The 22525-nt window shown below is 38.0% G+C and overlaps 3 protein-coding genes across 6 annotated transcripts in view; 2 read left to right on the top strand and 1 right to left on the bottom strand.

Moving 5' to 3' along the window:
• The first annotated feature begins 3659 nt into the window (after positions 1 to 3659).
• Positions 3660 to 4852, top strand: LOC145498223 (uncharacterized). The gene has a single exon (XM_081478119.1). The coding sequence runs from the start codon at positions 4069 to 4071 to the stop codon at positions 4798 to 4800; it is 732 nt and encodes a 243-aa protein (XP_081334245.1). The 5' UTR covers positions 3660 to 4068; the 3' UTR covers positions 4801 to 4852.
• Positions 4853 to 15404: 10552 nt separating this feature from the next.
• On the bottom strand, positions 15405 to 18749 carry LOC145497141 (putative trafficking protein particle complex subunit 2). Its single transcript, XM_081476941.1, has 5 exons — positions 18531 to 18749; positions 18263 to 18348; positions 17840 to 17901; positions 17110 to 17195; positions 15405 to 16175 (listed from the first exon to the last, which is right to left on the bottom strand). Exons 1-5 carry the CDS (start codon positions 18648 to 18650, stop codon positions 16074 to 16076), a joined length of 456 nt encoding a protein of 151 aa, XP_081333067.1. The 5' UTR covers positions 18651 to 18749; the 3' UTR covers positions 15405 to 16073.
• Positions 18750 to 18902: 153 nt separating this feature from the next.
• LOC145497132 (uncharacterized) overlaps positions 18903 to 22525 on the top strand; it is a 37771-nt gene continuing 34148 nt past the window's right edge. For 2 of the 4 annotated variants that reach the window (XM_081476931.1, XM_081476928.1), the window contains exons 1-5: positions 18904 to 19038; positions 20499 to 20718; positions 21244 to 21501; positions 21657 to 21851; positions 22429 to 22470. In XM_081476931.1, coding sequence (XP_081333057.1) covers positions 20524 to 20718; positions 21244 to 21501; positions 21657 to 21851; positions 22429 to 22470 — 690 coding nt within the window. In that variant the 5' untranslated portion in view covers positions 18904 to 19038; positions 20499 to 20523. Of the gene's footprint in view, positions 19039 to 20498; positions 20719 to 21243; positions 21502 to 21656; positions 21852 to 22428; positions 22471 to 22525 lie in introns of all 4 variants that reach the window. The other 2 variants (XM_081476929.1, XM_081476930.1) reach the window with 2 other exon arrangements.

The following is a 22525-nucleotide window of genomic DNA, read 5'->3' as shown; positions in this document are numbered from 1 at the left end:
TCTAGTATTACATAATGCCCGAGTTTATATTGAAAATGTCAATTACTACCAGCATAAGCAGAGTTTCTCGACCAATCAGCCTTCCTCGACAAAAAGGGTTGCTAATTGGCAAAAACTGATAATATACAGGTCAAGTTTCCAGTCTTAAAAACAGTGTAAAAAACATGATAGAGATCCCGGGCGGTCAATAAAAAAAGCATTGCCAAGTAAATTTTAGTCGAAGCTGAAGTTTATAACTGCAGTATGTGACACAAAACTACAGGTGCTTTTTTAAAATGATTCCGCTAATATATAAAATAGAGCACAACGTTTCGAGGGGGAGAAAGATACAGAATTCACAATAAAATGCTGAACTGCATCTCTTGGGTAAGGTCTCCACCCTATGTTACCTTCCCTTCCATTTGTAGGCGGAACATCGGGTGAGGCAGGCCGACACTTCTGGTGTTTTTGTCGTGAAGACTCTAAGAATGAAGGCATCGGCTTGTCGAAAGAACTCTTCCCCAGTCCGTGATTCCACCAACTTATAAACTTCTAGGCCTTGTCAGAAAACACTCTACGCACATACAGGATGAACGTGCAACTTACTCGATCGCCGCCATCGTTTTTGTTTATTTCCGAAAGTCTCGTTGAATCGGGAGGTGACGTCACGAGTACAATCGGAAAATGACAATCGCCCGGGTCAACTTCACACTATGTTACTTAACGCTGACGTACCTGTAAATAGCTACCTCGGTTAATACCCTTTAAGCATGCGTGCGAGGCTAGCCAGCGCGATTTCGGTGGTCGGTGACTGAATGGGGCCGAAAACCGAAACCAGAAAATCCTTGTTCTTGATTGATCACGGGGTTGCTGCCACACTGTACGGGGTATGAATGAATGAACGAACGAACGATATAACGATTCCTTGGTTTTAAGTGGTTAAATGTTTTTCAGTCTATTAAGGGCGTTTATTTGAACACTCACTTTGCGGCAAATACTCGATACATGATCGTCAAATTTTAGCTTACTGTCGAGTACAACCCCCAAGAGGTTAGTCTTTTCTGTGGTCCTAATATCAATATTACCCAATTTAAGGAGTAGCTGATCTTCTGTTCTGCCAAGGACCATAGCCTGGTACTTTATCGGATTTGGTTTCATGCCATTTTGAATAAACCATGTAGTTGCGTTCTCAAGATCACAATGGAGGCTGTCTTCAACAGCACGTACGTTCTTGTTGGAACAATGGATATTTGTATCATCCGCATAAATGATAATCTTACATTGTGATATTACATACGCCAAGTCATTTATAAGAATATTAAACAATGTAGGTCCCAAGACAGAGCCTTGAGGGACTCCTCTTAACACCTCTTCCCTCACGTGGAGAAGGCGGTACCGAGCTTCACTCTTTGATGGCGAGAAGAAATAGCACATGATCACCTAAGCCATAGAATTTAAGTTTTTCTAGAATTAAGTCATGTAATAGGCAGTCAAAGGCCTTACTTAAATCAATGGCTACTGTGCCAATTATATTATGATTATCAAGATCTTCCTTCCACGGTTCAGTGAGTGCAAGGAGTGCCGTCGGGTACCCATGATATTTACTGTATCCAAACATAGAATTGTGAAGAATCTTCTCTAAATGAACTGTCAATTGTTGATGAATAAGATGTTCAAAGATCTTGGACATTGTTGGAAGAAATGTGACTGGTCGGAAGTTCTCTTTCTCTAATTGTGACTCCTTTTTATGATGTGGTACGATCTCTCCTCGTTTCCAGGAGTCAGGGACAGCTCTCAAAGTAATGATAGCGTTCATTAGATGACTAAGAGGCCGTGTAATTGATGGAATGGACGCCTTGAGTGCACATGGTGGTAGGTGGTCATGACCAGTTGCTTTGTTTGCTTTCATTCTTTGTATAGCAGTCTAGACCAACTCGTGATTAATTAAATTGAACTCAAACTGTTCATCTTGATTCCAGTTCCTTGGAATATTTGACCAGTGCGGTTGATTTTCAAAAGAAGTGTACTGTTGGATGTCCAGTCTTTCTGTAGTTTTAAAATAACTATTCAGTATCCGTGATTCTTATCTTTAATTATTTTATTGTTCTCTTTGAGCGTGATATATTCACTTGGTGCGCATCTCTTTGAATGCATCAGAGGACGAAGTGAGTTCCAGAGTTCATTAGGTTTCCCGGCGGAACTTATGTATAAATGTTCAAAGTGATTAACCACGGACCTGCGTCGCACGGTTACGATACGGTTACACGTTATCCTGTAGGCCTCCCAGTTGTCAGGCGTTCTTGGCTTGTTATATTTACGCTTCAGAGCATTCCTGAACTTCCTGTGACTAATGGTATGTATTTCTGGGGTGATAAATTTCGATCGACGGAAGCTATCCCTAACTTTTCTGCATTTGATGGGGGCACGGTCATCCAATACATTTTTATATAACTCTTCCCATGCCCAGTAGATGTCATCTATATCCTCAAATACGTAAGTCGGATGAAAAGGAGCGAGCTGCAGATCTTTGTTAAATTCCTCATCGTTGAACTTTTTAAAACACCTTCCTTTTATTAGGCGGGCTTTCGGCTTCAATAACTTTTTGTTAAAAATTGTGTAAATTAGCATATGGTCACTCAATCCAATGTCAACAGTACCAGATTTCAAAGCAAGTGAGGGTGCATTGCTCAATATTACATCCAAACAGGTTTCTGTGCCCTGTGTGTACGCGCGAAAGATAGGTTTCTGTTAAACAAAGCGATAGTCTGTTTACAGCAGTGTTTTGCAACGTCTCCAGATCCAAAAACGTTCCTATTTTTATTTCTACCTTTTTTTTTTTTAAATCAAAAACATAATGACTTCCACCATTTACATGTGCTACAAGATGATTTCCGCTCCTTCATAAGGCGCTTCTGCTGGGAATGGTTACACACATATGCGGGATATTTTAAACGAAGAATGCATGTCACTCTTGAGAATACCATGAGGGATTCCATGCACGTGCTTTGAAACAATTACGCAAGGCTCAAACCACACGCGCGTCAACGGCGGGCATCGTGCGAGGACAAGTGAAAGCGAATTTAGCAAACACGCGTTCAGCTCACAAACTGAGCATGGCACATAAGTTCCATTGTACTGACAAACAATTGACAAGATTTTGGTTTGTACCACTCAAGCGACTCCACCGTCAAAACAAGCTCTCCAATGCAGACTGTAGAAGGAAACGATGGCAAATAATTTGCACTATATCGCTTTGATAAAGAAATCTTAAACCGTAAAATCGAAAGAAAAAGAAATTGCGCAAGATTCGGGACTAAAGTCTTAAAAATAATTCCAAACAAAAAGAAAACCGTGTTCATCGCTCAGTGATTCCTTGTGGTCCAATTAAGACGACAAACAATCATGTCTGTGCAATTAAACAAGAGATTACATTCAAATTACATTTAAAATGCAGTTTAGGTAACATTTTGAGAAGATGGTTAATTAAGTTCAGGAACGTTAGTTACCAAGAAAACACCAGGTTGTCGACCGTGCGCAGTCTGTTTTTGACGCATATTTCAAAAAGCGCATTTGTACTAATTTTCTGCCGATGTCTTGTTTACATTCTAGTAAAGAGAGTGGCTTGTCGGTATTATTATTATTATTCTTTTTTTGTCTCATTGTTGGAAAATCGTGGCGAACCGCGGCAGGAAGTACTTTTGTTTTTCTGTGACGGAAAAAGTCGTTTCAAGACCATGGTAGTCTGTCTTGGCGCTACCGCATATCCAGTGGAAAATGCGATATGATCATTCTCCGCTCGCTTTCATTTATCGGCAAATCAATTTAGTCCTGATCTACGCCCGGAGATGTTCTCTATTAGATGAGTCAGAAAATAAATTGCGGAAAAGAAAAAAAAAAAACATCGCCTTTCAATGCAATAAGTGAATGTGCCAAAACAAAGAAACTAACTAACATATGCATTAGTCTATTGTTAATTCGAATCTGTCAGAAAACAATCAACTGGCCCCCGATAAAAGGGCTAATATGCTTGTCAAATGCTCCATTCGCCCCTGAATTGAGCGTACAGTACAGACTACCAGGAACACCAACATGGAACTCCATTTGGCAGTGCACGACGATCGCCACATCAAGCGGCCGCTCAATTCGTTCATGGTGTGGGCCAAAGGGAGAAGACGGGAAATGAACCGAGACAACCCCAAAATGCGCAACGCAGAAATCAGCAAAATCCTGGGCGAGGAGTGGCGGCAGTTATCTGACGAGGTGAAAAAGCCTTTCGTTGAAGAGGCCATTCGCCTTCGACGCCAGCACAAGATCGACCACCCAAACTACAGATACAGGCCACGACGAAAGAACCGCATGGAAGGCAACGGCGAGATCGTGCAAGGTGACGGATTCCGTCAACCGTTCGCTCTGTACCCGAACTCTGGCGCGCCGCCGTCCGCCGGTTTCCTGGCCCATTCCTTGCCACAGGATTACAAATCGGCAATGTTTCCACCGAGGTATTCCCATCACGAGAAGCACGGTTACGCAAGCGAGCACGTTTCCAAGACCAGCAACGTTTCCACCAGTTACCTGTCGCCTTTTTCAGTTCGGCCATCAGAGGTCCCGTCTTGGAATGGCTACCTGTCCCCCGCCACATCACCATATTACTTCGAAACACCTCGCTTCACCATACCTTGCGAAAGTCCTGTTCGAGCAATCCACCCAGGGAGCATTCCTCAAGTTAAAGAGAAGTTGCCCAGCCCTGGAAGCCCAAGCATGGCCAGGAACCATACTAGCTGGCCGTATTTTGCCCTCAAGGCTGAACTACAATACACCTAAACACACTTTTCTCTTTTGTTCAACGCAAACACGAGGAGTTTTCTTAAGTGACTCTAACGCCATCAAGGACAAAAAAGACGTGTACTACATACTTTTTTTCTTATACATAATTTTTTTTGTCAAATTATTTTTCAAAGTTGTGCGATGTCATTTATTTGAGTTTTTAACTTGAACTTTCTAGTACAGTGCAAATACGCTGTTCAAATATTGTAATTTCTTTGTTGATCTGTGTTTGTTTTGATAATAAAACTTGAAATGAGTTTTACTGAAATGAAAAGTGTACACATTTTCTATTTGCATTGCACTTGCTACAGATTTAGAATGGCAGTGTTAATTTTCGATAGAATTAATGTAATCTGTGCGAAATCCCTTGTAGACATCCCTCGGAGTGTGTTCATTACTTGACGAAAATAATATCAACTTATTCCGCGAGATTAACTTTTCTAAATATTTTGCATCAGTAAATGGTACGTTTTCCCTGCTTGGAACAAGCACCAGCTGATTATTCGGGCAAAATATCACATCATTTCATTTGCCACATTTGCGTTTTCAATGTGCGAAAATCGTCACCGACCGTGAGAACTTTTATCTTACAAACCTATTGAGTAAACGTTGGTGTCAAAAATCTTTGTCCAAAACAATACAGCACGTGGGATTATTGTTAATTGGTTTTAGCTTGCCGCAAGTCCGCTAAAATGAAAGGTTTCTCTTTTTTTATCGGTCCAATTGAGCTGGTTTACAATAGCAGAAAGCCAGCTTTCAAAGTTACACATGATTTGAAAAGCTTCGTCTGTTTGAAAGGTTCCTCACTAAGTTCCAGTCCAACGTAAACATAAGTTATGTGTGTTCATAAAACGCTTGGTTGCTTTCGGGTGTGCATTTACACCTTAAACACGTTAATATGTACGCTGATTGAGAACATTTGATGGTTTAGAAGCTCACTTAAAGCTTGAAAGTAACAAAAACCCGCACATCAAAGAGAATGTGCCAATATTAGTTTGACATGTATAGACATTCAAAGGATCGCACAAAAAAAGGCTTAAACAAAAGTTGTATATCGTTTGTGCTTAATTCTAGACGATTAGCATTAGTCTTCTGCACGGAAACCAAATGAGGCGAAAATAAGACCAGAGCCACCTTCTTTTTTCGTCACAGTAATGCTTAAATGTTCAGTTTAATCCAATTTCAAGACAAGCATTTCGCTGACGAGAAGAAATTGAAAACTTTCCACCAAATTAAATGATGGAGTTTTTGTATGCAGACCATTGATGATGTATGGCTTTTGTTTTCGGAATCCGAGTATTTTTTTTTTCAATGAGGAAAAAAAAAAAACTCACTCACCACTTAAGCAATCTCAAACCGATAAGAATTTTGGCGAGAAAATCGCGGTTTGTCAGAGGGTTTGGTACTGACTGATATGTCCGCGTTGGATAATGTTTAGATAGTCATACCAGTTCCAGTTTTTTAGCTCATAGTCAACTGAATCCTTTCTTTGCTGCTTGAAAACACACAACAATCTGACCACCTGGAAAACAACTTTTACTTTTGGTGTCGAGTATTTGTGCTATCGATAGTATAAGTTTATTTTATAGAACTACATGTAGAGGAGGCGTGTATTACAAGCCGTAAACGTTGCTTGTTTAGTTCTAAAAACGGTAAATCAAGTGTAGATAATCGCGCTTTCAAGTCGCTTTTACTAGTAATTGACAATAAAAAGGAAGAACCGTTGCGTGAAATACTCTTTAAGACAAATTTACGCTTAAAGGAGCTTCTTTTACAGCTTCCGTGGAAGCTCGCTTCACATAATTTGTTGCGCTTTTGTTATGGCCTTCAAGCAACACCGTTTCGTTTTTTTCGTTCATTTCCACGCGGCGTCTACATGTGGACATGCAAAGTATGTTTTTAAGACGTCTTTGTTCCCCTGAGGGAGGCCAAATCAATTCCAGGCATTAAAATTTAAATACACGTCCAAAATATTCGGTAATTGTGCGAGAGGAAGCGAAAACGTGGAAAGCATATGAAAGAAGTATGCGGTTATTCTTCGAAAGTAACTACGGTTCACGAAAATCACATTCAAAGAGAAAAGAGAAGCAAGAAAGAAGCCTGTACAGATGCTCGGTTAAAACGCAGTTTGTGCAAATTGAAGAACGTTATATGTCAAATAGATAGAGTAATCTCTCGATCAATATTTCAAATTTCGTTTCGCGCAGGAGGGCCTTGGGAGAACCAGAAGATAAAAGAGAAATGCATGTGGCTTTTCTGAAAGAAATTGTACAGAAGCTTTACTTTTTACAAAAGATTTTTTTCAAAAGTGACGTAGGAAGTGTCTCGCACAAAGAAGCCTCGTGTTTGCTTTTAATAATTTTTTGTTGTTGTTGTTTTTATGAGAAAAATCAAAGCAGAAAAATCACCGATGCTGCGTCGTTAATAGAAGTTAATTAATTTTGGACACGATTCGCCAATGGATTAACAAAAAAATAAAACATTTACGGTCGCTGGGCGTGTGTTTAGAAGCGTTTGGTGAATTAGCAATATATGGCCTTGAATAAATATTGACATTAAAAATGTTGGAATTAATTAATAGTGATGTGGCACATAGAGAATTAGCCCATTTCAATTTGTTCGATACCGCTAAATCCCTTACTCCCCTAAAATACATTTAAAATTTTTTTTCGGCGTCGCTAAGCTTTATTTCGACTCATAATTGTATAGTGACACAATGATCCATTTAAGGAAAGGTTGGTTCGGGAAATCCGAAAAGGCCAAACAGATTTCAACGTTTTTATCATAACATTAAATGAAAGGTGACATTTTAAACCATGCGTTAATCTTTGCGAAGCCGACATTACAGTTCTCTTTGCATAAACCAGAAAAAGAAAAGTGCCTTATTATTTTATATGATACTTTGTTTTGTGGAACCAAAGACCAGATTCAATGCTCGTCAAAGTTTACGACCAAATCTTCCTCGTCGCTACATATTATTCTCTTGGTAAGAATTTAACGCTTATTGAAGGCCTTAAATTTTATCGAAAATTGCTTTTCGCCGATTTCCTGTCGATATATATAAGTGGGAGAATTTTGAATCTTTGTCAAATGAAAGCCTATATATGCTTTTTACAACTCCGGTTATTTTGATCCGTCTGGCAAAAACAGGAGTTGTGTGTTTAGGTTTCCACGACATGCATGTCAGGCCACAGAACGAAAACTTAATGGAGAAAAATTGGAAACGCTTTTTGAACAGTTGGCCTGACATAAAAAGAAAATTATTTCATTCACTACGCGTGATATTCAAGCATATTCAATGACTTATTTTATAGTATTTTCTTATATTTGCTTGATAATAATTATTCTAAATTGGATCGGTTGAAGATATAGTCAAAAATGTGGTTAGTTTGTTATCAGTAAACAGTTAAAATTTGTGATGAAAATCAATCAAATTTATTTACAATCACATCAAAGAAATGGCCATTAACTTGATCAAAACAAAGTAGTGGAAATTATAATTATGATCGTTGCATTCAGTTAAAAAATTCATAATCAAGTCCTAAAATCAGTTAGCAGGTTTGAGAAAAACAGCTATAAAATTGATAACCTGTAAAATCGATAAAGCCTAAAGGCGAATTTTAGATGAAATTACCATCTTTGCTTAAGGAAAACATAATGTTTAATTGTCAGCTTTTAAGATTTTTTTTTATATTAATGGTGCTCATTAAGTTAGTTTTGCATTTAAACGTGCTTTGTCAATGATTTAGACTAAAAGGTTTATATTCATCTCATTTTTTGATTGACTGGTACATCTATTGGCTATTTATGTCAAAAACTAAGTTAGAAATCACGGTATTTTGCAGAGCGATTTCACGAAAAGAAAAGAAAGAAAAACAGGGCAAATCAGCCTACAACAAACCACTTATTCTGTCGTCTCCTTTAATAAACCTATTTTTTTCTTATTCGATCAGTTCTGGGTATAAAAGAGAAACAGCAAACCTTTAGGGATCTTTAAAAATCACCTAAGCTGTTTGCAGTTTGTCAATATATATATATATATATATATTTTTTTTTTTTTTTTTTTTTTTTTTTTTTTTCTTTTATCAGAAATTTCCAAAATTTCCGAGATATAATTGCATTTTTTACAATATCGCTTCCGGAAAAAGGTTGTCGGTAAATCAAAAGCAAACACGCTAAGTAATTCCGAAGGTTCGTTGAACGTGATTAAAAGTACCTTGTGTAGAAAAAATCAAATTATCTGCGCAAAAAAAATGAATTCTTTTCGACTGATGCTGCCCTTGCAAGAGATGTCGTTAGGTAACATGTTAAATTAAACTGGAACTGAGCAGGTTCCACGTTTTCAGTATTTTGCTCAGGTTTTTAAATTCTCAAGATGAATTTAGTAGCATATTTTGTTTTCTCAAATGTTTGACGCGCTGGATTGTCGCTTTTCTCCCATGTTAATCCCCTGTTAATGTCGATTGTCTACAGAAACCTTGTTCATTTTGAGAAATGGCAGATATCTCTGCGTTTTTGACATCGTTGAGTCTGTATTGAAACCATTCTTGAATTTTAAAATTCAAGAATTATAGCAGAAGTGATTCACTGGAATATAAGTTAATAATATAATACGTGACTTGAATTTCTTGCTACAGATGTTACTAAAATAATTGCAAATGTATAAAAGAAAGCAAATTTGTAACCTGAAAACAACGTAAGCTTAACAGACCCTTAACAGATATGTCGCTTTTATTACTTCTCTGATTTGTGTGACCTTGTTGTTTCATTTTGAAACAAGTTAATTTTGCTAAATGTAAATCTTACTAATTTACCAAAAAAGAAAAAGAAAAGAAAAGAAAAGAAAAGAAACACTAAAAATAGAAGAAGAAAAAAAAACTTATTTTTTTTTAAAAATATGAAACCTTTTTTTTCCGCCCCTATATTACAATTTTTGTTCAAGAATGAATATTAGAATATATTTCGGATTGTAAAAAAAGATAACAGTTTATTTTGGTTTTATCAGGTTTCGCCCAAATGGAATACCAGATGTCCAAAACAGGAAAATTTGCCGACTCACAACGAAAGCAATTATTAAATCTATTGTACGACAGCATCTAATAAAAGTGGTCTCATAAGAGAGTCTTGTCGGCCGCTTGATCAGCCGCCAAACGCAAATTCTAAGTGTTACAAAGTGTTAAACGCGAAACGTCAAACGATTACGAACAGCGTAACGTGGTGATCACGCGTGTGTTCAGCCAGCTGCGATGACTTTAAGGTCCTACGCAGTCTCTCGTTGGTGGAGGAAGATTGCTTTACGAGCCCAAAGAGAGTCTGGGTGGGAGGCTACCATGTCTAGAATCTCGACCACTTTATCGGGGGCGTTTTCTGTGCAACCCCAAAATACGGAGCTTTCGAAATGGGAACAAATGGTCTACGGAAATCTGAGGGTATAGTTTTCGTCGGAAAATCAGAAAATTATTAAAATTCCTAAATGTGGACCATTTACCAACTGGAACGAAAATTCGCGGTAAGAAAGTTTTGAAAATATGGGTATAGCTTGGATGGGCGGGATCATGACTAAAACACCATTCGAGCACTATGGGTAACATCATACGGATACACACAAGTAACATACGGATATACACGAGTAACATACGGATACATACGAGTAACATACAAATACATACGGATACATACGAATAGATACGAGTAACATACGGATACATACGAGTAACATACGAATAGATACGAGTAACATACGGATACACACGAGTAACATACGGATACATACGGATACATACGAATAGATACGAGTAACATAAGGATACATACGAGTAACATACGAATACATACGAGTGAAATACGAGTACCTACGGATACATACGGGTAACATACAGGTTGCATAAGAATATACGATGGCAGGAGGATAATACGGTGTTAAGGAAACATGCCGGCAAACCGAATCAACCGAAGCGAAGGTTAAAGGGGGAATCAAAACTAATACCTTTAACTTAATAAAATGTAATAACTTCAGTAATTTTTCTCGTTTTATTGTTATGCTTGATCCAATGTTTATTGAAAACACTTCATTTATATCATATGATGTTATTTCATAGTTTTTATAAAGTTCATGATTTTTTTCTCGTTTTAATCATGAGAAAGGTTTTTATAGCGTTATGGGTATATCATTTTACATAACCAATCAATTTAATCTGGATTTTATAAAAAAATTATATACATATATTTGAAATGTACTTACCGGTATAGTAAGAGAACAACCAAAATTTGCCAAATTTGAAAAGAAGCTGGACTTTTTTACCACTTACTTAAGAAAAGGAACGGGCTTGAATACAGTGATTGAAAATCTCCCCCGAAAACAACACTCAACACACACTCAAATAATTGAGCTTTTACTTTGTTATTACATGTACTTGGAGGAAAACACTAGGCCACATTCGTATTCTCGGTGTTGGACTGCAACTAGCTTGCAATCGAGGCTCATGCGGGGAAATATCATTAAAAAGAGATTAATGCCATTTACATTTGAAAAAACTTCCCGCTTTAGCCTCAGTTGCAAGCTAGTTCCCGTCCTATACCGAGAATACTAATCTGATCTATTCTAAGATTAATTTTGTGCGCAATCATCGTAATCATCAACGCAATCGGGGACAAAAAATGGGAACAGTTCGTGCTTGTACTTGTCGAGCAGTAACAACCAACAGAACAAAAATTTGATCAAGAGAAACTGTATGGAAACAATTCGTCCAAAAAGTTAAAGCCACAGCGGAAACTTGGAGTTGGCACAACACAGAATAGGCCATTTCCTCTGTGTCAAAACGAGTCTACGTGCGAAACCATTCATATGAAAATGTGTTCCCCCTACAGGTTCATTTTCATGCCAATCAAACTCATTTTCATAAACAAAGGTTTGCACGAAGACTCGTTTTGAAACAGAGGCACAAGGTAACTCGGACTAGTTTCCTTTATATTTTGTCTTGTTTTGGACGGTTAAACAGCGACCGGAGGGGGGCTTCCGGAAGGCGATTTCCGGGTGGAGGGCTTTCGGGTTGGAGGCGGGGGGGGGGTTTCCTGGAGGAGATTTCCGGGTGGAGGGCTTTCGGGTTGGGGGGGGGGGTATTGAGAGATGGCACTAAAGATTCTAAATTTTAGATCGTCTTGTAATTTGCCAGGGAGCCGTAATGTAATATAAAGAAGATTAAGGGTAGCCTTTTATTGTTTTTAATCAAGGTAGAAGCCTAAGCGTTAAGTTAGTTGTTGTTCTAACTTGTGTGCTTTAAATCTTTAAATAAAAACTCTACCTGGCTCTAATTTTAAAATTGTCTTGTCTCAGTTTAGGTATTACAGTAAATAGGTAAGATTGAGAAAATGACGAAAAGACTCTTCCGACTGCATCTCGAAGGCAGTTGCCATTATCAGTTCAATATACCGTCTCATTTCTTCCAGCATTTCATCTTCTCGGCTAACCTTGTTTTCTCCTTGCTCAGCAGTAGCTACAACTCCTTTTTGATTTGGTCCAAAAATATTCTAGTCAAGCTCTTCGGCTTGTGCAATAGTTTTCCTCGACAACAACTGAATGAAGGCTACGCGGAAACATCTCATTCTAGCAGCTTAAGTCAGTGGATTAAACAGTGAATGAACAGCACAGTACAGTTCATGAAATAAAAATGCTTACATTTATAAGGCTAGTGTCTTCCAAAGATATCAAGATGATAACACAGATATTTACCGGAAAATACCACAGGAAAACTGTGAGAAGTACAATAATTGTGCAGTAAAAAGCTTTCATATCCTTGAGTACTTTTTCTTTACTTCTAAGGAAACTTGATTGGCAATAATTTGTTTTTCGTTGGGGCCGACCTCCTTGTATACAGAGACATTAAAATAACCAACTAACGGCGAATTGTATGCTTGCTGGCCAGAAGATGATCGCGGCTGCCGTAAGTCTCGGTGTAAGTCTCGGTGTAAGTCTTGTTTTCTGGATTAACTCAAACCTTTTCGCTTGGTCGTGTTGCTCCTTGCGAATAAGAAGCTGGTCGTGTGGACATTTTGACTTCTGAATTGCGGTGTGTGTTTCAGCTAAATAAATCTATGACTATTTTATCGAGTAGAATTAGTAAGTAAGCTATTGTATCACATTTTGAACATGTTGCCGGTAAGTATTAACTTTGACTTTGGCCAATTATTCTTGAACTCTAAAAACTGGAATACTTTTTGAACGTACAGGTGAAAGCCAGCAATTCAACACAAATACTTGTAACGAGTAAATCCGATCCAATGTTAACAATTCTGTCCAGAAAGTTAATCAACAACGGGAATTGGTAGTTAAATGCACGACTTACTTACAGTTTATGCACGAAAAACATTTCGTTTCATTCTCTCTGACGATAGTTTATTAACTACCCACAAGTGAATGCTAAAGTCTTTAGTGTTTGATCATGAAAGTTCATTTTAGGGCGTTTTAGCCTCTTTCTTTTCAAAGAAAAATAGGCAGTAAAACATTCACCTGTTGTGTTTCACGTAAACGAGTTTGTGAATACAGAAGACTGTTAACAGCCCTCTATTTTCTCGTATTTCTATTCGATTGTTGAACGCGCGCATAGAATCGCGAGAGAACTGGCCGCCAACGCAAAACGGGAGACTTAACAGGGTGGAGGGTGGGGACCGAGAAATTCTTCGTTTGGCTCGCTTCGCTCGCCTCCCCGCTCCCACCCCCGCGTGTTCGGCGCTCGATTCGCTCGCGTTTTCTTGCGCGTGTATTGAAAAATAGAGAGACTGTGAACAGTCTATGATCACAGTCGAACCCCTATAGCAAATGTCAGTGACGTCACCTATTATTATTAAAATGCCAACCAGAGAACTATTGGCTGGTGAAACAAAGGATTCTTTTGTTTAACGTGTTGGACATTTAAATAACAAAAACAATGTTTGCAAACAGATATCTTCCCTATTAAGCGGCCAGCCCTCTGTTAAGTGGCCACATATCGAAGTCCCGAAATTATTGTCAGAAAAATACTGTACTAAAATTAACATCTGTATAAAAGGAAATAAGGTAGCTATTGTACCATATTTTGTAAAAAGAAGTCCGTTTTCGCTCCTACGATGTCTCCATAAACGGAATTCGGTCTGTTGCACATAAGTACACTGCGGAAACCAAACACATCCAGCAAAGAGGTGCTTTTAACGAGTAAATGCATAGGAGCAATCAGTCCAAAAAGCTAGGGAATAAGGGAAATTTTGAGAATGTAGGTGAAAATCTAAACTCTTACAACAACAGAGAATTTTCAGTTTATATATTATCTTGGTTTGACATGGAGTTTACACGTTTCATTGATTGATGATTCTGGGGGCCTGAGATGTGGCAAAAGATTGATTTTAGTCGCTACGAAAGTTATAACAGTCTTTTCGCTTTACTTCCAAGTTGAAAATTGTTCATAAAATTGTTTACAAACTTGAGTTGCTTGTTTGCTTGACTGTAAATTGTGAGCAGAATTTTCTTGGAGGGGGAAAAAGGACAAGTTTCCCGTTCAGTGGAAGTTTTGGGCCGTCAAACAGGAATTCCAAAGGGTCTGAAAAAAAAATCGGAAATTCTGGAGGGGGGGGGGGCGGTAGGGGTTAACGATTTTGGAATTCAGAGGGCATGGGGGGTAGAGCATTTTGGAATTTCTGAAGGTAAGGGGGGAGGGGGGGGGGGTTAAAATGTTCATGCCACCCGTGGTAGGGTATGGATATTTTCTGGAATCACCCATTGTGCCCTCTGAAGGCCAAAAACGGCTCTGCATTACATTTTTTTTTATGTTTAGGGAAATATTAATTTGATTTCTCATTACCATTGTAATAAAATTCATTCTCGCCATGCAGTGAATTCTTGACTGGTTTTGATGTATGAAAATAATATGGTTAAATAATATGCTTTCAGTGATACAGTACATGGAATTGTTTACTATTAAATGATACAGAAGAACCCTGCAAAAAAATGAGGGAAGTTGCATGTATAATTATTATTTTAAGTGGACAAAAATAATTTTGTAGCCAGCAGTGCAGGTGATTTCCATGTGTAACTGTTATGTTAGCTAAGGTAAAGTGGGCAGGGATGGGATGGAGGCTTTCAATCTCACTCCTACTCCCTGGAACGCCTTTTTGTCTCCCCCTGAGCTGAGTTTGAATCCAAGATGGCGCTTGCTTGATCAAAATGTGCTCACTCGTCAAAATACATGTATGCCTGCATTACAGGCTATAATTTCTGTGTCATTTGTAATGTGTGCGGAAGTGTTTAATATCAGCCTCAAGTCAATGATAAGATACCCAATTCCTGGCAGGCAGGGAGTTTTCACTAAGGGAAAAATGTTGACAAAAATAATGGCGGGTCTAAAACACAGGTCACGAGTCATTGTTTTACCAATACTGGAACAGCCTTAAACCTTTACTAATACTAACCTTAAGCCTAAACATTGTCTTAGTGTAGTATTTAGGCCTAAAACATTGTCTTAGTGAAGTTCCTAGGCCTACGGTTAGCATTAGGAAGGGGTTAGGGTTGTTCCAGTATTGGTAAAACAATGACCCGTGACCTGTGTTTTAGACAAGCCGCAAAAATAATGCTATTTCGTGGTTATTATGGTTTAATTAATATTTTAAAACTACATGGATTCTCTTAACATCTACCTTACAGTTAGGCTCAGGTAACACTGGTTATTTTTAGCTACTCTGGTGAGGGCTAAACATAATCTCAGGTAAACATCAAGGTTTCACCAGGTCTGTTGGGAAGCTGTCAACTAGTGCTTACTAAATCATGTCCACAAAGAGTAACAGAAAATAACTACCACTGGAAGTATCATGCTGTACATAGCTATTTGATGGTCACTGCTGTAAAGATCACCCCTTTCTGCCCCTCTCTAAACCCCACCTCTCTAAATCATATCAAAATGGTCCATAACAAGACTAACAATAAACACAGATGCATGTGAACCAGAGCTGAGATGAAGGCCACAGAGATACTAATCTCAAGCAAACTTTTTTCAATTTCACACATTTATCTTAGTTTAGAAAAACAATGAAAATGGCATAAATGTCTTATCATCACTCTCTTGTGACAAAAACAAACAAACAAACAAAATAAAACAAAAGATAGGGAGAGGAAAAATAAAAATAAAAATAATTACATGTACTGGCAAAGTAGCAAAGTGAATATTATTTACATTTTAAAAGTTTCTTATACACGTATGTATTAATTGTATTACATTGTATTTTTGGTCCCACAGTGTGACTATTTGCTATCCTAAATTAAGATGTTTCTTTGCAGCATTATTGACCTTCCTCTCAAAGTTGGGTGACTCAATCTTGCTGTTCATGTCATAAAATGGATTCATTATGACCTGAAATGAAACAGCAACTAATGTAAACATGCACTTCAAAGAAGTGGTAATACACGGAAGAAACAAAGAAAAAGTTGCATCTCTGGTGTATTTAATAGTTAGGATAAGTGCTGATTATTAATGCTCACCCACAATAATAATTATTGTGGGTTAGCATTAATAATCAGCTGCAAAGAGAATTATCCTCTACCATCATAGGCCTGCAATGCGTACAGAAAACTTCATTATCCAGATCTCAGGAACCCTGCCTTACAGCCACCCCATTGATATGGCCACCTTATTCTGGTCCAAAAGAGAAGCTCAGTCAGTCATTTTTTGGCCCAAAGAACATCTTTTACAGAGCCACCCCGTTAATATGGCTGGATTTTTGTGGCCCATCGGTGATGGGATTTACAGCTCGGGTTCCACTGACTGTATTTCATTTCTTTGCAATTTAATATTATTGAAGAGCTAAACGGAAAAAGAGCAGGACCTACATTTTGGGCTAGTTTTAATATATGGGAGAGGTTCTTATTCAAGTCAAGGACATTACTGAAAACAAAACATCATCATAAATTGTTTCATTTTATTCCCAAAAGATTTGAAATTTGAAAATTTGCTTGAAATTTCAGCTAGAATGTTTAGAGCTGCACTCAGCCCTCAGCCTTTAAATTGACCATTTTACAGTTGTCTGCTCAGTGACCTGGCCTTTGGATGGTACTGAGGCTGGAGTTGACCTTGTTTTGATACAGACCTCACTGCTTTTGTTGTGTAAGACAAGTTGTTCTGATAACTGTTCTAACTACATGTAGGTGCATTTACATGACAAAAGCAGTGAGGTTTGTATCAAAACTAGGTCAACTCCAGCCTCACTGCCATCCAAAGGCCAGGTCACTGAGCAGACAACTGTAAAATGGTCTATTTATTAATTATGAATGAAGAAATTCAAAAGTACCTTTATATATGTTTCATAGACATCAGTGAAGAAATTCTTTATCCCATCATCATTTTTCACATCGTGAAGCATCATAAATCTCTTTCGTAAAAACCAGTCAAGGAAGACATTATTCTGTATGAATCATCACAATCATACATTGACTGTATTTTTTCGTGGGTCAACGAGCTGACATGTGCTGAATCTTTATTGACAAAAATTATAATAACAGGTACATTTACAGGATAGAAGTTTATAGGTTCCTCTTTCTAATCTTCTTCACTCCCATCTCACTCCCTAGTCTCCACTTCAGTGAGTGGAAAAGTATAAGCCTCTTATGCCCGCCTGGTTCATAGCTTGCAGAACTTAACTCTGGGTTTCACAGCATGAAATGGCAAAGAGTATTGCTACTTCCCCTGGTATTGCTACTCCCTTCCCCTCTGCAGGGCATACCCTGCAGTTTATTGCAGTACAGTTACTTCCCAGAATTCTGGCAGGCTGCCCCAACAATTTACAGCACAGTACCCATTAATATACTTCTGAGTGGAGAGAGAGAGAGACACTGTAAGAGTAACGTTGTCTTGCCTAAGAAAACAACACAATGTCCCCAGCCATAGCTTGACCCTGAACTGCTCAATCAACATCCAGAGTCCAGTGCACTACTCATTAGGCCACTACACCTCCCCAAAACTGAGGTACACAGGATAAATAATTATTATAATAGCTTGTGATAAATTAAAATGAAGGATATCAGAGGCTGTCACAAAGGCAGACACAAACCATTCATTGAATTTGTCAACATTTTTGAGATACCTGTTTTATAAAAAACAAACGGATTAAAGAAAAAAAAAGAAAAAAAAGAAACTAGTTTGTAATCAATACTGTAAGACTTAAAAAAAAATAGGATTGTGCAACCTACAAAACTCTTTAAAGGTGATTTCAAATCTGAAAGTCCATAAAAAGTTAGACGGAGTAGGGAAACATTTGCTTTATACTCTTATACAAGTCTTGGAGCTGAACTGAACTGATCATTATCTGATATCTTGTGTACAGCATATTTAGATGAAAAAATTTTCTACTAGTACATGTAATAATAACAGAAACAGCCACAGAAAAAATAATGAGCAGTACAAAAAGTAGCATTGACAATGAATTCGAAATATCATCCACTTACATTCCAGTTGTGGTCCACATGGACTCATCAACAAGATCTAAAGCAGCATGTGCAATAAACTGGTTGAGATGTCTGTGATCATCTCTCTGAAGAATCAAAGCGTTAATTTTTACTGACAATAGTTATATGAATCCCTGGAACTTCAGTGTCAAATAAGCAGTAAATAAGATATCAGGTACGTGATTCTACAGGTTAAAAAACAATCGAGGCATCAATATTAAGTCTAGTATTTCTTATGCCATCATGTACCACGGGCACTAATGCTTACCTTGTAACTTTGGTCGCGGCTTTGCGAGGAATCCATAGATTTCATCTGCGGACTAAACTCCGTTTCAAAGACTGGATTGTCGCGAGGACCAACGATAGCAAAGTAATAATTTCCTAGCATTGTAATGCTGAAAGTCGAGCAATCCCACGGCTAATTCTAAATCTAAATCATTGACTCAGTTTGTCCTACCGCCATCATTTCCTGGAGACAAATTTCTACCAGGCGTTAATTAACTGGACTGCAAAGACTGGGGAAAGCAATGACGTCATGTTACTCGTATCCAGGGTCTTCGCGTTGAAATCCAAGATGGCTACTAGTTCCATCCCAAACATCATTGCGGGGCGAATTTTTCCGCCAATGGCCTTCCCAGGAAAGAACAGTGTGGCGCGCAGAGAAATTTGTGCAAACTTCTTCAAGTTCAATTTGCAGATTTTGGACAAATTATGGCTTAAAAGTTCTTCAGCAAGCAAGGAAATCAACGTTTTGGAACGAGGTAACGACCTTGCAGGTAAAAGGAGTAGTTTCTTGGGGAAATTGGGAAAGATTGTCAAGTTTCAGGGCCCCTTATGGAAAGACGTCCAGTTTCCTAGCACTCGTAAACATAAAATCCCGCTGTACATGCATTCAATTAAGGTTGCTAAAGCAATAGCGGTGCAATGTTGGCTTCTTTGATCTAATTTACTATTTTACTTTATTTGTATATTGTCCCCCTTTTATCTCTGATTAAGAAAAAAAATCTCTCTGTTATTTCTTGGCGAAAGTATATAAGCTTAAGCTTATTAACGAATGTAGCTAAAGCTTGTAGTTCAATACGACCACAAACACAGTTGGAAAGGACTGAAGACTCCGTAGAAAACGTTTGTCGAACATAAAAAAGGGCTTTTATTTAGCAAACATCCGTCGTCTTTCTTGCCTGGATCATTTTGTTGCTGTTTCTCTTTGGTTGTAATTAATTAATATCGAAGCCTTGTAGGTGTTCCCGGAAAAGCGGAAAAACGATATTTCCATGGCAGAAACTACAGACTGACAGCACGACCTATCCAAACAATGTTCTTACAGTCCACTGTATGTCAGTACTCATGAATTGTCACATTATTACCAGCATAATTTATGTAATGGGAAAAAGGTTCAGGTTTTTTTCTGTCAGTTATTGCGGAAGTGTACAAGTACTTGACCAAATTAAGAGAATCTACGAATCCATATACATGTAACTACAGGCACTGTAAATTCATCCTTTCGATCATGAGTGCCCTTTGTGTACATGTACGTAATAATCAACTGCTAGATCATAATTAAGATATGCGATAGTAAACTGGGTAAATGTAGAAAAGCAACACACCATATATGTGCATTCATACATGTTTATCGTGAATATGTACGTTTATAACACCAATGTCACCCAAAGCCCTTTTTTCTGGTCAGCACGAATGCAAACTCTGGTCAGTTTTTACTTCAGAATCTGTGATAATAACCTCTTACTAACTGAGTGCAAGAGCCGTACTGGGAACACTGGCCTGAGGTCAATATTCCCCAGTACAGCTTGAGCCAGCGAGGTTAGCGAGTATTTTATTATATGGTGCTCGTTCCATACTTGCTTTGAATTTTGAATTTGAAATACACAGCTTATGACCATTTCTACAGAAATGGACTATATGGAAAAATCCCATCCAAGAAAGAAACAATCAGACTGCGTGGATTTACCTAATAAAAAGTTGTAATTCAGCTCAAATCTGATTGGCCTGCAATGATTGAAAATGTCCACTCTGTGCATGTTTTCAAAATGGGAATAGCATACAGGCTGCATTCTTGGTGCTGACCATCTGGGGTCTTTTTCTCTCAAGTGGGAAGGAATACGAATATATTCATACAATCATGTACAGTAAGTGCGTGATATAGTCATCTGTTTGCTAAGCATTTATTATTAACCTCTTTCACCGATCAAGTATTCTTAACTTTTGCAACTAAAAGGATTTAGGAAGTCTTTGGTTTAACAATGGCTGGAAGAATCCCACCAGACGAGGCAAGTCGATCTTCACAAGCATTTCATGGACCATTTTCAGAGCCAAGGTCACAACGGCGGGCACCACGGCAATATCCTGCTAGTCTGGATACTGATTTAAGCCTGGTTACAGAGTTACGCAGGTCTGAAGAGCAAGCTGCTGGACAAAGATCCTTGCCTAATAATCTGGTAACAAGTGTTTTCTTGTGTATATTAGAGACGTAGAAAGAAATTATGATGCCTTGTGTACAGTGTATGTGCTTTGTGCTTTATATTTTAGAAGAGAAGCCTTGTACTCCAACAAGATACAATACAGCATGTACAAATTAGCCAAAAACCCATACGATGCTTTATACTCTGACAGAATATAAGTACCATAAATGTTAAAAAGCTCTTTAAACTGTCAAATAAATTGTTAACTAGACGTTTTAGGGTATCCCTTCCTCAGCATTACAACACAGTGAAGAAGGGCTAAGCTTGAAATTTATAGTTTACATGATTTATTTGACATTTGTAAGAGTTTTTTTGGCCTTATGTACATGTACAGTGCATGAAGTTGCCTACCTTTAGGTTTGTTGTAACTTGATCAATGATGTCTTTTTTCCTAATAATTTGCCTACATGTACTCGATAATGTACTTGTTGATATAACAGTATTGTTGGAAATGATTGTAGAAAAGTGTATTTGATGTTGATTGCCATCTGCGGATAATAGGGATGGTCATCAAGAGGGACTGCTCAGCAGAGTCCAAGTGGTGCAAATAAGAAAAAAGGAAAGCACTTTGAACAAGTGAAGCTGCCAGCAAAGAGCAGCATGGATTCACCTCCTTCTGATGCTGTTGGTTTTACCCGGAAACGTCATCAAACACCTCATACTGTTCCTAGGACACGACTTCCAGCTGGTACCCCTATGGCTGAAAGGCTAGCAATGGAAAGTTTGAGGCAGCAGTTGTCTTTTGAAGAAGAGGCTGAGGTATGTTTAAAAGTGCTTATGGAAAATCTGAGCAAAATGAGGTGTATATTGCTTATAAAACTTTCCTCATTGCAGCAACCAAACAACATTATTGATTGTCAGTTGTTAGGATGTGCAGTAAAGTACAAATCTGTTGTTGTTTAATCTATACACAGCCTGTTGACCAGAGTTCCAGAAGCAGAGCGTCGCGAACTTCACAAAATCCATCCTCTAGTACTGCAAACAATGAGCGAACCCTACCTACACAAGCAAGAACTTCAGCATCTGCTAGTTTACCAGTGTTGGAGATGAATGAAACAGAAACAACAAGAGTTTCCACAGAAGGTGCCATTAATTCAACAAGCTCTAAGGTACAGAAAATTAAACGTGTCAGAAAATACAATAATGTGCAATGATGTAATAAATTATGTTCATACATTGATCAACAAGCATGTTTGTGTAAAATGTAATGAATATACATGTAGATCTGATACTTATACCTAGTTTTACCTTTTTGGTACACTTCGGCATGGCACGATGGCATGGTACGATTAGGTATTTACTGTACCCAAATTTGGCCAGGTAACCATGATATCGTGGTCATATCAGGTCAGTGACTTGATATTGCAGGATATCAGGGCAGTAGACACGTCCCCCAATTGGCCAATTGCAAATTGGGGTACAGTAAGTATTACATATACTGTTAATATTTTTACTAACCCAGCATTGTCTATATTTAGTTATCTATTTTGTATGCAAATTTAATTCACATAATATTATAAACATCTCCTAACATGATATAATGGTTACAAAATAGTATACTTTTGTTTATTTTTACCATGTTATACATACTTTTTTTATCCTACGTGTTACTACTGGACTACAGAACCTACATGTACAAATTGCATGCATGTTCACAAGTCTGATCTTTTCTTTTCGTTTTTGAAGGCCAACACACCGTTGATAATTGCAAGACTAAACCAAGTTAGGGTAAGACACGTGCAGTCATGTCAAAAATGTTTTGTCATCTTCTCCTGACAATGAT

The sequence above is a fragment of the Orbicella franksi genome, chromosome 9 (genome assembly GCF_964199315.1).
Source record: "Orbicella franksi chromosome 9, jaOrbFran1.1, whole genome shotgun sequence".
NCBI classification, from domain to species: domain Eukaryota; kingdom Metazoa; phylum Cnidaria; class Anthozoa; order Scleractinia; family Merulinidae; genus Orbicella; species Orbicella franksi.
The sequence above is the reverse complement of the archived record's forward strand: the minus strand, read 5'-3'. Positions and strand labels throughout refer to the sequence as shown.

Coding starts and splice junctions, on each gene's coding strand:
- LOC145498223 (XM_081478119.1), top strand. CDS start 4,069: ATGGAACTCCATTTGGCAGTGCACGACGATCGCCACATCAAGCGGCCG.
- LOC145497141 (XM_081476941.1), bottom strand. CDS start 18,650: ATGCTAGGAAATTATTACTTTGCTATCGTTGGTCCTCGCGACAATCCA. Junction 17,902..18,262: donor ATGTGGACCACAACTGGAAT/GTAAGTGGATGA, acceptor TTTATAAAACAG/GTATCTCAAAAATGTTGACA. Junction 17,196..17,839: donor TGCCTTTGTGACAGCCTCTG/ATATCCTTCATT, acceptor ACTGGTTTTTAC/GAAAGAGATTTATGATGCTT.